This window comes from Conger conger, chromosome 17 (assembly GCF_963514075.1).
Source record: "Conger conger chromosome 17, fConCon1.1, whole genome shotgun sequence".
NCBI lineage: Eukaryota > Metazoa > Chordata > Actinopteri > Anguilliformes > Congridae > Conger > Conger conger.
Window position 1 is genome coordinate 23,186,615 of NC_083776.1, and position 17,602 is coordinate 23,204,216.

Genomic DNA, 17,602 nt, shown 5'->3' on the forward strand with positions numbered 1-17,602 from the left:
TTTGATATCCTTTTATTTTTCCTGGGGCTCCTGACTGGAGGCCTGGAGTTTGCCCTTTTCTTGTTGCCCTTCTGTTACTCTGCAAAGCATCTCTGTGACAGACATTTCTCTGGAAATTGCCTTATATGGCAGTGCAAAATCAGGGAAAGGCTTGATGTCTAGTTGGTCCATGTGCATGTGAGGGGTGCCTATGCCAGGGCTCCTGGATCTTGTGCCACTGTAACCTTTACTCACATTCCTGTGATTATGGAGTGACTCACACTCTTCACCTATTATAATCGCTGTTCTCCCACAAAGTGGAAGGCGGTGCTACTGTATAACATAGAGGAATATGATCAGTGAACCTCACTGATTAAAGTCAATGTATACATGTTATTAGGCTCCTGAAGACGGAATACTCTAGAAGAACAGCCAGCACAATGAATGTCACAGTTCTACACATTTCTAATTTTTATTTTTATCATGCAGAATTCTCTCAATCACACAACTGCGTTTTGGCTTAATGGCAATATCAGTGTGTGCATGATCAAGAACAAACCGTCCACTACAAAAAAGTATAAAAAGTATTTTCCACTGCCAAAGCCCTTTTGTGAAAACCCAACTCTCTCTGCCGGACGTACAAGATGGTGGCAATCAGAATTATTTTTTTTACCACAAAGACACAGTAATATAAAATATCACCAAAATATTTTAAAGTCTCTTTGAGCATGTTCACTGGAATAAATGATGAGGCCTGACAAAGCAGGGAAATATGGCGGCCACTAACTTTGTCCTGATAAAACTCCTGATGCAATGTTCTTTTCCTGGGGAGACGAAAAGGGGCGGAAATCAAGTCACAGAAAACCATCATTGATAGATATTTCCCTGAACATGCATTTGCACAGAGGAGTGCGTTAATTTGTAACTGTAATTTGTTGTACTATAATGTGTATTTTTGTATTTGTATGTCGCAATGACAGAGGTTTTCTGGAGGAGCTGTCTTTATATTTAAAATACATTTCCATAGCAACATAATCTCTGATTCAGTAAGTAACCCACTGCTACCCTAAGAATACGTGGTAGCGTTTTGTGAGGTCCCATCACTGTGCAAGATGTATTGTGTGGAATGAGCAAGCTGCATTTATGCAAGGTATAGTTATCCTACAACAAAACAACATTCCAACCCAGGAAACACGCTTTTTATTTAGTTTTAATATGATGTGGTGTGATGGTAGCGGAGTAGATGCTACAGGATTCAATTTTGGAAGATTGAAACAATGCTGGGTAATGGACTCAAACTCTGCATTGTTGGAGCATACAGTGTAGTCCCCCTGTTTGCACCATGAACTTGAGTTGAATGACCACCTCCCAGTTGTCCCTCTGTAACCATCTATGTATGCCTGTGTGCTTGTGTAACTGTGGGTTAACTTGCAAGAGAAAACTTTTGTGGGTAATCATGTGTAAATACCCATTTATGTGACATGGTTGCTTCCCTGTCACTGCAGTTAGGTGCAAAACATATGTGAATTCATAATTCAGCCTGTGTGTTTGTGTAATGCTGTCACTGTTTGAGTGTCTCTGTGTATAACCTCATGAGGACTCAACTGCTCTCAGCTGGTTGGCCGCAGCCTCTAGGCTGCTCTGCAGCTCCTCACTGATGCTGAGGTCTGGCAGCACGGCCCAGCTCCCTCTGTGGAAGATCACAGGCATGGAGAACACCAGCCCTGCGGGAACGCCATACTGCCCTGCAAACACATAGCCACTTGTATCTCACAACAGCTACAGAAAAAAACAAGCTCAGAAAAACTTGGCTAATCCAATTTATATCCATGTCATAATGAGTTTGACATGCGCCCCTTTGAGAGGCGCTATTGAGCTTCAAAAAAACATATTTAAGAAGTCTTTCATTCCACATGCCATTGCCTGGAAAAATTCTTAATATTTTTACCACAGCACTGTAATGTACTGGTCAGATAATTGAAGGTCTGTTGCGGTCTGTGTTGTCTGAACCTATATTGTCAGTAATGTGTCGTTTGTAACCTGTATTTTGTGACAGCTTGTTTTTTAATGTAACTAGAATATTAGAATATGCCTGAGAGGAGCATTCCCCAGCTGGTGCACCACACTTTTAACCAAGTTACAGTACTCCTAGCCTTATTTACTGGACAATCTAGATTTTAAGAATGTATCAAAAAAAGAAAACTATAATTCTAAAATATAAATATAAATATCAATAAAGCTGCAACTGACAAATCTATAAAAAGTGATTCACTGAAACCTTATAAGTCTACTGTCACAAGTACACCCTAGGTGTAACTAGCATACCAAGTTCAGGCCATCCTATAAACTAGTACTAACACACCATTGACTTGTACCTTCTAACATATCAAAGTGAGAGTGACAGCTGGAAGTGTTGCTATTTGATGTTTACCTGCACTTAACACACACAGGGAGTACACCTCCCCAGATGTGGAGTCAGAGTCCCAGGCTTTCAGTACAGCAACGATTCCATTGGCTGCTGATAGAGCAGCACTCCTCTGTGTCTTGCTTGTCACAGCTGTACGCTGTGAACCAACCAAATTCAGCAAGACTGACTCCAGCCAGTTCCTGTTTTTTAACAACAGGCATAAGTATTCTTGTGAGTTATTTTCAAATGGTGAGTTGTAATGTAATATGCGACATAGCACAGCTTGAGTATGTCTATAGTATATCTGTTTCTGAGCTGTCTGAACTTCTGTATCAAAATTTTACTTGAGAAATTATCTAAAATAGAATACACATAATGTACAGTCAGCTCCAAAATTATTGACACCCTTGATAAAAATATTATAAAAAGCTGTATATAATAAACACTGATATCAATCTACATATATGTTTTAGTCAAACATATAGAAAAACACAAGGAGTAGTTAGACTAGTCCGTGATGTTGTTTGGGCTGTACCATGAGTTTCGTTTTAGGAGTAACATCAGTAACTTACTGATCATAGATCATCTCTGAGACAGGCAGGGAGAATCCAGGGGGTCCCCAGATGGCACTCTCACACCTTAATACCTTCGCTCGCTGCAGGTCGATGTGGAAGCTTCCACTGACGTTACCCCATACGACCACATCTCTCACATCTGAAGGGAAATGCAACTACCTCCTTTTATCCAATACACAAGCTTACTTCAAAATGTCTTCGGGATCCATATTATTCATTCTTTTGATCTTTGATCAATTATTTTCAATGTTAACAAATTAATGGTCAATAGTCGTTAAGCTTTAAAGTAAGCTTTTTTTGTCATTATATTTTTTGAAATGAAAATGCAGAAGGCTGAACTGTAGCATATAAATAACCACCGCCTGTTTGATAACCTGATGTTCCTAATTCTCTAGTTTCATGCTACATTCTTTGACTAAAATAACACTTTTCTGAAGACAATTGTTAAAGGTACAATAGGTCATTTTGGACGTCTAACGGTCAAGAGAGGAATAGCAGCAACAAACACGCTCAAGCCACAACAGTGTTTATCCCACCCCTTCTATATGAACGCGCTGATGTTGCCATTGGCTGTGGCAATTAGAACCAATTTTCAACCAATTAGCTTGAATTATTGGACAGCTATATGGTGTTTTGGTACAGAGTGCTGGCCCATCAACTGCATATTTGGAAACCCAAATTTAAGGACTATAAAGACAGGCAGAGGGTGAGTCAACATTTCAGTGAGCCTTTTTCAAAAATAGGAAGGGATTTACAATGGTCTTGTAACAATATTTTAACACAAAAATCGTACCCATTGTACCTTTAAATGAATCCTCTCCACATGGTTTCATATCCACTGTACACTCAAAACTGTACACATGTAGAATAAACATCGTCCACTGCAATTGCCATGGAGACAAAACCACTTTTAAGGAGGGGAGAGGGCAAATGGAAGAACCATGAATTTAATCTCACCTTTCCACAATCATTATGAATAGAAACAATAAAGAAACCCGGTTACCTGCAGATTTCACTTGGAGCTTTTGTGCAACCTGGGCCCTGGCCTCGTTCTCAAGCTGCGTTGCTATGCCAACGAAGCGGCTGCTGTCCAGGGAGGGAGCATTCTCAAGCAGCACGGACACCTTCATGTTGACAAAGGAGTTTCCCGCCACAATGACTCTCACGTCCTTGCTGGCTCCCGTCTCCAGGAGCTGTCCGTACCGCTGAAATTGCTCCACGGTCTTCCTCCGCAGAGTCTCCTCCTCTTCATCCTCCTCACCAGGCTCATCCAGAAGGACCACGACATGGGCGTGGAGGAAGGCGCGGTCGAGGCAGGTGTGAACGCTGACCTGGTGGATTCGTGAGCAAGCCAGGTCCTCTGCCTCCATCCCAAGCCCCTGCAGTGCCTCTGCGCTCCCGTCCACGTCCAGCAGGTGGAGCCAGAGGGCAGCGCTGTCACACAGAACCTCCAGGTCGCATAGTAGAGGGATCAAGTGGTAGCACGTGGGGTTCAAGGAGCTGCAGGTCAAAGGTCAAAATCCATTCAGCGATAAATGTTTTAGGCTTTGCCTATGTTTAATACCGGGACATGGATCTGTTCTCAAGAATATATGGTAGTTTCATCCTGCCGCTGTCCATATGATATAGCACATTTTGATTATGAGGCATAAGGCTGGCTTAAGTTTATATTTTTCTTATTACCAACATATCCTTTGCCTACAATTAATTTATCCATCAGCAAGTATTGCCCGTCAAGCCAACGGCAGACATAACAGATAGACATACAGTACTGTGCAGACGTCTTAGACACCCTAGACTTATACATGTTTATTTTTTTGTGTGTGTTAGTATAAAAGAACACATTTGAGATTTCCAAATATTCATTTTCCAAAAGATTTAATTTTACAGAGACATTTTTGTATTTAATTTTAAAAAGTAACATGTTACTGTAAGCAACGCTGTCCTGCAGTTCTATATCTCAGAGAACTGGTCCAGTTTTAACGCCGAAGAGTGGTCACAAAAAATATTGATTTGGTTCGGTTTTTAAAATGTATAGTTTTTAGGACCTTTCATTGAATTATTTTTGAAAGAATCTTATCAGTACAGAATATTATAGGTGCCTAAGACTCTTGCACAGTACTGTAGAACGCCATTGTTGTCCAAAAACCATTAATACATGACTGTATGTACATTACATTACATTACATGGCATTTAGCAGATGCTCTTACCATGTAATGGTAAGTAGGCACATGGATAAGCAGGAAGCGGACATTAAATGATTATTCTCTTCTTGGTGAGAGCCTCTTGGCTACTCCACTACTCATCACCGTCCCCACTGTGATACCTGCTGATCCAGATGTGCTCTGGTCTGTCTGCAGGCTGAAGGTGTGATCCTACCTGCTGATCCAGATGTGCTCTGGTCTGTCTGCAGGCTGAAGGTGTGATCCTACCTGCTGATCCAGATGTGCTCTGGTCTGTCTGCAGGCTGAAGGTGTGATCCTACCTGCTGATCCAGATGTGCTTAGGCTGGATGAGGCTGCGATGGTGCTCCTCCTCCTCCATGCACAGCTCCTCTGTCTGCTGGTTCTCTGAGGCGATCTCCAGCATCAGCGCTGAGCTCATGTCTGAGCTGATGCCATAGTACCCCTGAATGACCCAGACACTCAGTTACCCATAGTCGCCCTGAACCCGTGAATGACCAAGACAATCAGTTACCCATAGTACCCCTGAATGACCCAGACACTCAGTTACCCATAGCAGCCCTGAACCCGTGAATGACCAAGACAATCAGTTACCCATAGTACCCCTGAATGACCCAGACACTCAGTCACCCATAGCAGCCCTGAACCCATGAATGACCAAGACAATCAGTTACCCATAGTACCCCTGAATGACCCAGACACTCAGTCACCCATAGTACTCCTAAATGACCCAGAAACTCAGTCACCACCTGTCCCCAATCAAGATCATCACTGCTGGTGTATTTACCCCTCAATCTGGATTTAAAAATCATCCTGTTATTAGATCATTTAACCAGGCAAACAGAAGGATGGATGTATGAACATTAGGAATGTATGCTGTATTGTATGGAGCTTCTGGAGATAATGAAAGCGTGGGCACCTGTACATGCTCTAAGAAGTCACTGAAGCCCCCCAGCAGCAAACCGCTGCCTCCCCGGTCAATCAGCTCCCGCCACACAATGGGAGAGGCCTGGTGCTTCCAGCCATTCTTCCCACAGGTGTCCTCCAGCCAGTGCTGGGAACAGGGAGGGATTATACTGTTCATTAATATAAGGAACAAAGTCCTGTGTCATTTAAACCACAGCGCTCTAGATGCTGTGCTTTTCTGTCAGCTGTTCCTTTACTCTAGAAACATCTGACAGAAAGAATGCACGTTTCTGGGTGTCAGTACCATGCCAGCAATAGAGAATTAGGATTCTGCTGTATTAAGATCAATAAACAAAATCAGAGTAGCATTTACAGGTAGCCTATTTACCTCCTCCTGTTAACACAAATAACACGATTTTAACATTTAGGTTATTCTTATTATTTGGTGAACTGGCCTAATTTGGCAATACAGGGGAGGATTGTCTCCTGCTTATTCTAATCAACTGTACGTCGCTCTGGATAAGAGCGTCTGCCAACTGCCATTAATGTTAATGCAATACAAATAAGACAATTCCAATTTGATAATCCCGAAAAAAACACCCTTTTACACTCCTGTACACTCGACCCACTCACTCTCCTCTGTCCCAGCACACCCTCACCTGGGTTCCAATAGCATTTATAATAATACATTCATGCTCCCAAGTCTAAATAATAAGTCTAGTAAATACTATTAGACTAAATGTCTAATAGCATTTAATAGGAAAAAAACATAAGTACATAGAAATAAACACCAAGACCCGCTTAAGTTCACCATATAGAAAATAAATACATTTCAAATACATTTTAATATGCATTGCATGTGAAAGTGAGTACATTCTGGCATATTCATATACTCCTAAATATATTTCCAATGTATAATAAATTATATTATTTATAGTCAGCATTCCAAATGTACTACATAGCAATGCAAATGTATGAATGTATTTCACAATACATTTTGCATGCATTTTCATTGTATTTTGACATGCATCTGAAATGCAGATTAAAATGAAAATGTATTTGATGCTCATTACCTGCCAGTCCTTGGGGTGGAGGCGGATTTTATGCATGCTAAAGTTGGGCAAGTTTCTTTGCAGGAAATCTGCAAGAATGTCAGCTTTAGCAAAGTATGGGCAATCTGCCTTACCTGTGGAAAGATGTCAAAGTGAGTTTACATTAGAAATATACGGCGATTGGAGTCGCTAATGCATTGTATTGCACGAAACGTCTACGTGTGTGCAGGACGTAATATTACACTGCAGCTCCGTGATCTCCGGGCTAAGATGGAACATCTAGTGTAACGTGACATTTGAACATTTACGTTTTAATTGTTCAATTATCTGCTTGTTGTCAATGATATTGCCAACGGCAGAAACCTCACGAACTTTAATTATGTAACGTTAACGTTATCTACGCTGTGTTGCCATTTTTGTTTTCACTAAGTTAAGCAGCAAAGCTAACGCAAAGTCAACGTTAATGGCAGCTACGCGAATCGTACCAAATGTAAAGTTTATTCCTAATAGTCGAATACTGAATACAATATTTCTTATAAAATGTACAGGTTGCATGAATTGGTACTACATATTAACGTCATATTTCATGTTGTGTTTGATGTCTCTGTATCTTGGCCTACCTGCAAGAACAAACTTGGCCATTTTTGTTGGTTTATACCAGTTGCTCGGCAACAGCTTAACGTTACACGAGCAGTGTTGGCAGATTTGCCTGGCAAACGTTCTACATGCCCAATCAGTGTCGCAAAATAGATATATGATAATTGTGTGCTGCGCATTGCAATACAGTATTGCAAATAACAGTGCTGTATCCTTCTGACGTCATTTACATAGCTACAGAACTGTCCGATCACGCCGAATCACTGATAGAAACAAGATGAATTAATGACGATTCAGAAAATGTATAACTTTTAAAGATTTAAATAAATCCTATGGTGGGACTTTTGCCATTTATGGACGGTACGACAGAAAATTCCGGTGCCGTCGAACTTAATCGAATGCTTTTATTTATATCGTTCGAATGACCAAGTGCCGTTAAAAAGCAAATTGTATGGCTTTGTGCTATTCGCGTATGCTAGCTACATCATGCTAACATCCTACAGGGACCAGTAAAGGCTTAGAACACACTAGCACTTAGTTATTGTAAGTTTGATCACCTCTACTGTAAAGTAAAAAAGTGGACAAATTACGTTTTCTGTTAGAAACCTATTGGCGAGCTCACGTGCACACACAGCGGTCTACATTCTAACCTCGGAAGTCGGAGCTGGGGATGACGTCACACCCGAGTTGACCGCATTCCAGTAAACAACTCGGATAACCAAGATGGACGCCTCCAGTGCTATTGTTGCTATCGTTGTAGCCATTGTTAGCAATACCAGTTGAAAACACCACATTACACGGTATTCTATACATACAAACACCGTAGTAACATGTCCACAGATAGACGTTGGACAGTACTACGTATACCACTTATTTAATTACACAAAAACAAAACAGAAGCGCTAAAATAATACATTACGAGAGATTTTATTATCCGTTGACGCACGGAGCAGCCATCTTGGATTTTTAACTCGGGGTTACTCAGTTCTTCCGACTTTCCCAGTCGGAAATCCCACCTCAGGGGGCGTTCCAGTTAAAATGTCCGACTGAGTACTCGAAAATTCGTACAAATGGAACGCAGCATAAGCTCCACTTTGCCCTCCCTATTTAGAGTGCGGTGACATCACCCACTCTAGCATTCAGCCCTTCTAAATTTTATCAAAAATATTCAAGACATTCTCATCTTACTCCCACAGCTTCTACTCTACAACAACAATTTATACATCAAAATGTAGAGAAACTTGTCCTCCCTCATTCAATGTTACCTCCATTGAGATAGGACTCACGGTTTTTTAATAAATCGCCCAAAAGTGCAGAGAGTGCCGGATCCAGCTCTCATTGACTCCAATGTTATCTGAAGCGTCAACTGCCGCGTAAAGTAGGCACAATATGGTGATATATAAACTGTCACCGCTCCTGCATTTTAAATCCTACAGACACATCTCATAGATCGGAATCGCCATTGAAGTCTTGGGTCGCTCAAAATACAAAAATAAATTAGATCTGACTTATACTTTTGAAGATACATGGATTTGTTCGGCACCAGCGCCAGTTAGCTTCACCACTAGCATTCAGGCTGTAAGCAGTTAAATATTTACACAAAGCTGTACACTCAGCTCACTCAAACGCCTTGGCAAGCTTCCCATGTTATCTGAGTGGTAAACTGCAGAGTAAAAAAAATAAAGTATGGCGATTTTTAAACTGCCACAACTCCTGCATTCTAAATCCTACCGACACATCTCATAGATCGATCTCGCCACTGAAGTCTCGGTTCACTCAAAATGATTTAAAAAAAAAGTGAGATAGTTTTCAAGATACAGCGATTTGTTTGACGTTAGCTTCGGTACTAGCTTTCGTTAGCTTCGTTGCGCTAGCTTGCGTTAGCTTCGTCGCGCTAGTTACGGCGCTAGCTAGCTTAACTAACTAACTGACGGTCTGACTAACTGATTAACTAAGTCTAACTAAATTTAGGTTGTGCTAACTGTAACAGGAGGGTGGGTGTGGTTGACCCCACACCCACCAAATTGTGGGTTACATCTGTGTTTGTGTGAGGGATGGGCACCAGCAGCAGCACACTTAAAATTTCCCTGGAATTTTTTCTAGTTATATACAGTACTGTGCAAAAGTCGTAGGCACCTGTATAACATTCTGTACGGATAAGATTCTTTCAAAAAATAATTCAATAAAAAGTCCTAAATAAACGTACTATACATTTTACATTACATATTAGTAATTTCGTAGAATAGTTAAAAACTGAATCAAATCAATATTTTTTGTGACCACCCTTCGGCGTTAAAACTGCATAACTTCACTGAGATATAGAGCTGCAGGACAGCGTTGGCTAAGACAATCAGCAGGGAGGTTGTTCCAAGCATGTTGGAGAATTTGCCACAGTTCTCCTGCAGACTTTGGTTGGCTCCTTGCTTCTGATCTCAGACAGCCTTGATCAAGTTTTTATGTAAAAAGTAGTCAATTGCTTACAATAATATGTTACTTTTTATTTATTTTAAAATTAAATCTTTTGGAAAATGAATATTTGTAAATCTCAAATGTGTTCTTTTATACTAACACACAAAAAAATAATAGAGATATATATAATACAGTCTAGGGTGCCTAAGACTTCTGCACAGTACTGTATATTATTGGCACCCTTGATAAAAGAAGAAGAAAAAGGCAGTATTTAGTTTCTATTTCTAGAATTTCTAAATGATTCATCTGACATGGATTAAAAGACCCTCAAATTACATCTGACAGTATGCACTTCAACCTCATTGTCATTGTACCCTTTGAAACTTGAAGTGCTGGCCTGGATAAGTCGACCTAAAACAAAAGTTGTATGTCATGCTCGCTTTGCTGTAGTGTGGCAATGACAAGCTCCTACGATTTCCGGCAGTGTGGCCACTAGTAGAGGAAGAGGAAGAGGAAGACGAAGGGGGAAGATGTCTGAGAGCCAAGGTGAGGCGGGAAACGAGATGCCGGCGAAAAAACAGAAATTGAGCAGCGATGAGAATAGTAATCCCGATCTTTCGGGTGATGAAAATGTAAGTCCTGAGTTTGACCGGTAAATTAATTTATATGGGACATGTATGAAATTTTCTTTAAGCCAATATAAGTCCTATGTTTTACATTTTACGAAATGTAGGACTGTAGCTTGCTTGGATGGGGGCTCCACGAGTAACGTTTGCTGTCTTTGTACAATTGCTCTAGTTAAATAGTTAACGTTAGATAGCTCGTTCGGTACTTAAGCTATATTCTCTCGGTCGGTGATGTGTTTAAACGCCGTATCTCCTTGTGGTTTGGCGTGAAATCCTACGCCAGAGAGAAACATCCTCGTCAATTATCCTTGCTGTTTATCTAGATGGCAAGCATTAGCATATGGAAACTGGGGCCATGTTTTTACGGTATGACTAAGAACATGATTAACGTTAACGTCAATTGCAGCTGAGTGTTTTTCACGACCGTCTTCAGATAACGGAGATATGTAGTGAAAGCAGAACATATTCCAGGAGGCGGTTAGTTTTAAACATAACCGACGTTAGCAAGCTAATTTGGCTAGCTAGCTATCTTATCGGAGCATTGTTTCAGTTGTGCGTGGTAAGCAGGTAGCTCGCTGTGGAAGGTCACACAGCAACGTAAGATAGCGCGCAAATCCTCGTTTACTGCTAACATGCCCAGCAATTTAAAATGCACAAATTGACAGACTTAAACAGTTAACTAGCTAGTGTACAGATTATATTGCCAGTCGTGTCAAGCAATCTTGCAAGCCTATTCTTTGCAACTCTAACGTACACACCAGAGGACATATCAGACAATTCGTGTACCGACTGCATATTATCCGTCCTGCAAAGTAACCCCATCATTTCAAGAGAGGAGTTTGGCGAAGTAAATAGTAGGAGCATCTGGCCCAGGTTGTCTCTGGCTTATTGCAATTCCTAGTGGGTTGCAAGAAGAGACAAACGGCCATCAATTGATTGCACACCACACTATAAAACCATTTGAGTGTTTAAGAATTACACGCGTCTCATTTTTTTATTGATGCGATTTCAACCTTATGACCGGTTTGCATGAAAAGTTGTGTCGGTTGCTTTACGTAGATATGGTTTTGACACGACTGACAGCATCTCGGCTTTATCTGCTTTAAAGACTAAGCAAACCACAGTCATCTGTTTTTTTAGTTATGCATTTCTGCCACCTCTAGCCTATTTTCACACATACAGACTATTACTACATCCCCATCAGGGCTTTGAACCTGATAGATTTCAGAACCAAACAGTGGTAATGCCGATTATCTTCTTATTGCACAATAAAAAGTAATATCTACTATATAAGCCCTGAGTCTGCATAGTTTAGTATGGAAGTCCCAATGCCCAGTTTGTTGGTTGGTTCAGGCGTCCTTGTGCTCACAGGATGATGCTGTCAGCATTGAGAGTGGGACAAACACGGAGCGTCCTGACACACCCACTAACACACCCAACGCCCCGGGTAGGAAGAGCTGGGGAAAGGGCAAGTGGAAGTCCAAGAAGTGCAAGTACTCCTTCAAGTGTGTCAACAGTCTGAAGGTAAGGCCCAAGTGTGTGTGGCTACTGGCTGCCAGGGTTGTGTGGGAAGTAAAACTGTGGCTTTTATCCCTTTTGGAGAGCAGGTTTATTTGGAATGTACAAAATTCTAAGTCGGTGTTCTAGAACTCGATTACTTTCGATTACTAGCGGTGATTGTTACATCAGCATTAGAATGTTCAGTTGAGAACATTCAGATCCTGTATTTGTGATGTTGTGCATTAAAGGGTTAATACATGCGGCAATTTCCCTTAGAGTTGAGGAGGAGAATGCAAGCAGCACTCCCACTGCATAGCAGTATGTGCCATCCCAGCTTTTTTAAAGCAGCACACTAGTGTACTGGGATGGTGGGGGGCCTTTTGATGCTTTCAAATCCAGTACACTAATGTGCAAACTTCTAAAGTAAAACTTGAAATGTCTCAAAGTGCTATGTATAGGGAGGGTTATTTTTCATTAGTTTTCTGAGGTTGCATTTGAGGCAACTCGAGTGTACCTATACAGGTAAAATGCTGATGCCGGTTTTTTACTTGACAGGAAGACCATGGCCAGCCCCTGTTTGGAGTGCAGTTTAACTGGCACAGCAAAGAGGGGGACCCCCTCGTCTTTGCTACTGTGGGGAGCAATAGGGTAAGGAATGGCAGAGAGCACACAGATGCAGGCCCATGCTCACCAGCCTGATGTAGAGCTGGAGCAGTGGTATCAGTTCAGGCATGAATGGGCTGCAATGCAGTGCTCCCTGTCCTTTGTGTGTCTGCCATTCCTCTCCATAAAAGGCCTTGTGATTTCACCGTTTCTGCAGGTGACCCTATATGAATGTCATTCCCAAGGAGAGATCCGGCTCCTCCAGTCCTACGTGGACGCGGATGTATCCTTCCCCCGCGTTGATAGTTGTGTGGTTGGGACAGTGGCGGTGAGTGATGAGTAGGAATGTGTTTGGTCGCACCGAAGTTTCCCTTGACCGCTGCTCCGATCAGGCCGATGAGAATTTCTATACCTGCGCCTGGACCTTCGACACCAGCACCAGCCACCCGTTATTGGCTGTGGCTGGGTCACGTGGCATCATCCGCATCATCAACCACATCACCATGCAGTGCATCAAGGTGGATATGCCCCACACTCACCTGTTAGATCACCTGTGGATCACCTGATTTAAAAAGTGTATATACATGTACATAAACACACACGGCTTCATTTCATACCAGTACTGTAATAACCCTTACTGTAATAACTGTTAAATTCTAAATCAGTGTTCTAGAACTCCATTGCTTTCAGTTACTTGTGGTGATTGTTCCATCAGCATTAGAATGTTCACTTAAGAACATTCAAATCATATTTGATCTCACTCCTTAAAAACACTATTCAGAAGGTTAGTGTGATTTGAAAAAAGAAAGATATAATTATGTAATGGCTTCCATGTGGCTCAGTCAAGGCAGACTACACACGAAATGGAAGGTGGAAACCAGACCTGTGTATTTTCCCACACCTGAGTATTGTGTCCATTAGCAGCACTGTTACTTGCTGCTTGTATGTGTAATTAACAGTTTTAATTGCAGCACTATGTGGGCCATGGAAACGCCATCAATGAACTGAAGTTTCACCCTCGAGACCCCAACCTCCTGCTTTCTGTCAGCAAAGGTACCCAACGAGAGCCACTCCTGGTGTATCGGTGATCTTGTGTCTGAACAGTTGGTGTGGATCTGCGAGTTATTGTCAGTGAACAGTTATGGGGTAGTGTGGATCTGTGAGTTATTGTCAGTGAACAGTTATGGGGTAGTGTGGATCTGTGAGTTATTGTCAGTGAACAGTTATGGGGTAGTGTGGATCTGTGAGTTATTGTCAGTGAACAGTTATGGGGTAGTGTGGATCTGTGAGTTATTGTCAGTGAACAGTTATGGGGTAGTGTGGATCTGTGAGTTATTGTCAGTGAACAGTTATGGGGTAGTGTGGATCTGTGAGTTATTGCCAGTGAACAGTTATGGGGTAGTGTGGATCTGTGAGTTATTGTCAGTGAACAGTTATGGGGTAGTGTGGATCTGTGAGTTATTGTCTGAACAGTTATGGGGTAGTGTGGATCTGTGAGTTGCTGGTGTGCGTCAGATTGTGTCAGTGAACAATCAGGGACCACCCTGTGTAGGCGAGTGATCAACGTTAATGGCTCCGGTCTCATCTTTTCCCCCTAGACCACGCCCTGAGGCTGTGGAACATCCAGACGGACACGCTGGTGGCCATTTTCGGGGGTGTGGAGGGTCACCGGGACGAGGTTCTCAGTGCGGTGAGCCGGGGGAGGGGGGCGATGGGGAGTAGGGGGGTCACAGTGTCCTGAGCATGTGATGAGCATCTTTAGGGAGTTTAAAGGGTTTTAACATTACCTGTATGCTCACAGGACTTCGATCTCCTTGGGGAGAAGATCATGTCGTGCGGGATGGATCACTCCCTTAAGCTGTGGAGGCTCAACTCAGAGAGGCTCCAGAGGGCCATCCGCGGCTCCTACGAGTATAACCCCAGCAAGACCAACCGGTGAGTCTCCCCTCCTGTCAGCCATGGCACAGGGGGAGAAGGTCACCTCTCCAGCACGAGGATCTGATTTGGGTCTCTCTTTGCTTCCAGGCCATTTGTCTCCCAAAAGATCCACTTTCCAGATTTCTCCACACGGGACATTCACAGGAACTACGTGGACTGTGTTCGCTGGCTGGGAGACCTTATCCTATCCAAGGTGAGATGACTCAACCTAAAAATGTGTTTTATTCATACTGTGAGAACAGGCCCTGGTGAACCCACTCAGACGTCTGCATTTGAGCTTACGCACGTACATATTATTCCCCACTCAGACTACCTTCCTGCCAGCTATTTTTATGTGTGAAAGACATAAAAATATGGAAAAACTGCTGACGTGGGTCTTCAGTTATTGGCAGCAGCTTTGTACAGGATGCTCAGTTTGTTTCTCCCTCTGACTTCCCTTTTCCTGTTTTTCTCTCCTCTCCATCCCCTCCTCACTCTCACTTCCTCTGACCAGTCGTGCGAGAACGCCATTGTGTGCTGGAAGCCAGGGAAGATGGAGGACGATATCGACCGCATTAAGCCCAACGAGTCGAACGTGACCATCCTCGGTCGCTTCGACTATAGCCAGTGTGACATCTGGTACATGCGATTCTCCATGGACTTCTGGCAGAAGGTACAGATCCACAGGATCACTCTTACACTGACAGTATTTGGCTGAAGGCTAGGTCTCCATGTTGGTTTGGCTTTTGTGGTGGTTGCTGGCAGGTAATAGTCTGGTTGTCTCCCGCTCAGATGCTGGCTCTCGGGAATCAGGTGGGGAAGCTGTACGTTTGGGATTTGGAGGTGGAGGACCCGCACAAAGCCAAGTAAGATCAACTTCTGTCCGCTACTTTCGTCTATACCCTCACCAGTCCACCCCAGGGTTCTACAGTGCTGCCATTTTAGGAGCATTTGCTCCTGAAAATGTGTGCCAACTGGAAAAATAATTCAGAAACACGTCTACTCATTGGAATACATTAGTGTGCTCCTAACAACGTAGGAGCTATTGTCCTCCTGAGAGAAAATGTTAGTGTTGAGCCCAGTATCTCCTGTTCTGCTCCAGCCTCACAGCAGACCCTACTGGCCTGTCTTGTCCTGTATTACAGGGGTGTAGTTTCTGGATCGGTGGTTCTCAACCCTGTTCCTGGAGATCTTCCATTTTCATTCCAACCCTATTTTGGCACACTTGATTCTACCAATTAACAGCTCAATCTGTTGAATGAAGTGTGCTTTGTTGGGGTTGGAGTAAGAACCTTCAGGGTGGTACATTTCCAAGAACAGGGTTGGGAGCCACTGTTGTGGATGATGAAAGGCAGTGGTGATAGGTTTGCTTGTTACACTGCTCGGTCACCACTGTTTTTGGGTCACCCCACCCAGGTGCACGACCCTCACCCTCCCGAGGTGCACCTCCGCCATCCGGCAGACCAGCTTCAGCCGCGACAGCAGCATTCTCATCGCCGTGTGCGACGACGCCTCCATCTGGCGCTGGGACCGTCTCCGCTGATTGGCTGGCAGCAGTGGGGAAAGCGTTGCTGGTTGGCTGCCCTTGTGTCAGGATCCATCGCTCTCGGACCAGAGATCTGTGGCATTTTATATACTTGGATGATTCTTTTCACTGCTCTCTTTCTCGTGGGTTCTAATAAAGTTTTATTTTTCTAACGGGTTTATGGTCCATTCATTACCTCTCTAATCAACACCTCCCTCTCTTCCGGCACCATGCCCTCTTCCCTGAAGAGGGCCAGAGTCACTCCCCTCCTCAAAAAACCTACTCTTGATCCCTCTGCCCTGAACAACTACCGGCCTGTCTCTCTTCTTCCCTTTCTCGCTAAAACCCTGGAACGGGCAGTCTGCTCCCAACTGTCCACTTATCTTCTCCACAACAATCTCCATGACCCCAACCAGTCTGGCTTCAAGAGTGGCCACTCCACTGAAACCGCCCTGCTCGCGGTCACTGAGGCACTCCACTCTGCTAAAGCAAAATCCCTCTCCTCTGTCCTCATCTTCCTCGACCTGTCGGCCGCCTTCGATACAGTCAACCATGAGATTCTGCTCTCATCGCTGTCTGGGATGGGTGTCACAGGTTCTGCACTCGCTTGGTTTTCCTCCTACCTCTCTGGTCGCTCCTACCAGGTGACTTGGAGGGGCGCACTCTCCGACCCTCAACCCCTACGAACTGGAGTCCCACAGGGCTCGGTTCTTGGGCCTCTCCTCTTCTCGCTATACACCATGTCTCTTGGTTCTGTTATCTCTTCCCACGGCTTCTCTTATCACTCCTGATGACACCCAACTCTTCATTTCCTTCCCCCCTGACACCCAAATCACCACACAGATCTCTGCCTGCTTGGCTGATATCTCTGCATGGATGACTTCCCATCACCTGAAGCTCAACCTTGCCAAAACTGAGCTTCTCTACATCCCTGCTAAGTCCTCTCCGTCAATCGACCTCTCACTGACTGTGGAGGACTTTGTAGTTTCCTCCTCCCGTACGGCAAAGAATCTTGGGGTGACTCTTGATAACTGCCTCTCCCTGGCTCCACAAGTATCCTCCACTGCCAGAACCTGCAGGTTCTTTCTGTTTAATATACGCCGCATCCGTCATCTCCTGACGGAGAAAGCCACCCAGCTCTTAGTCCAGGCGCTCGTCATTTCCCGCCTGGATTACTGCAACTCCCTCCTAGCCGGTCTCCCAGCGTGCGCCATCAAGCCCCTCCAGCTGGTCCAGAATGCTGCAGCCCGCTTGATCACCAGTCAGCCCAGGTCGGCTCATGTCACCCCGCTTCTCATTGGCCTCCACTGGCTTCCTATTGC

The 17,602-nt window shown here is 43.7% G+C and overlaps 2 protein-coding genes across 12 annotated transcripts; one reads left to right on the plus strand and one right to left on the minus strand.

Moving 5' to 3' along the window:
* Positions 1-426: 426 nt before the first annotated feature.
* On the minus strand, positions 427-10,504 carry mdh1b (malate dehydrogenase 1B, NAD (soluble)). 10 transcript variants are annotated; one of them, XM_061225693.1, is made up of 9 exons: positions 10,484-10,504; positions 7,125-7,237; positions 6,065-6,199; positions 5,448-5,590; positions 3,965-4,461; positions 2,959-3,100; positions 2,411-2,586; positions 1,585-1,724; positions 427-803 (listed from the first exon to the last, which is right to left on the minus strand). In XM_061225693.1, the coding sequence occupies exons 2-9, from the start codon at positions 7,158-7,160 to the stop codon at positions 762-764; spliced, it is 1,311 nt and encodes a 436-aa protein (XP_061081677.1). In that variant the 5' UTR covers positions 7,161-7,237; positions 10,484-10,504; the 3' UTR covers positions 427-761. The 10 variants fall into 10 exon arrangements, with proteins under 10 accessions (XP_061081677.1, XP_061081672.1, XP_061081674.1 ...); XM_061225688.1 differs by lacking the exon at positions 10,484-10,504 and adding an exon at positions 9,432-9,702; XM_061225690.1 differs by lacking the exon at positions 10,484-10,504 and adding an exon at positions 8,987-9,271.
* eed (embryonic ectoderm development) lies at positions 9,482-16,453 on the plus strand. Of its 2 annotated transcripts, XM_061225698.1 has the most exons (13): positions 9,482-9,497; positions 10,594-10,655; positions 12,107-12,259; positions 12,791-12,883; positions 13,056-13,121; positions 13,231-13,356; positions 13,810-13,891; positions 14,437-14,528; positions 14,640-14,773; positions 14,864-14,969; positions 15,270-15,428; positions 15,548-15,621; positions 16,172-16,453. In XM_061225698.1, coding segments are annotated over exons 1-13 (1,275 nt in total). In that variant the 5' UTR covers positions 9,482-9,496; the 3' UTR covers positions 16,299-16,453. The 2 variants fall into 2 exon arrangements, with proteins under 2 accessions (XP_061081682.1, XP_061081681.1); XM_061225697.1 differs by lacking the exon at positions 9,482-9,497 and having other exon boundaries at positions 10,556-10,741.
* The last annotated feature ends 1,149 nt before the right edge of the window (positions 16,454-17,602 follow it).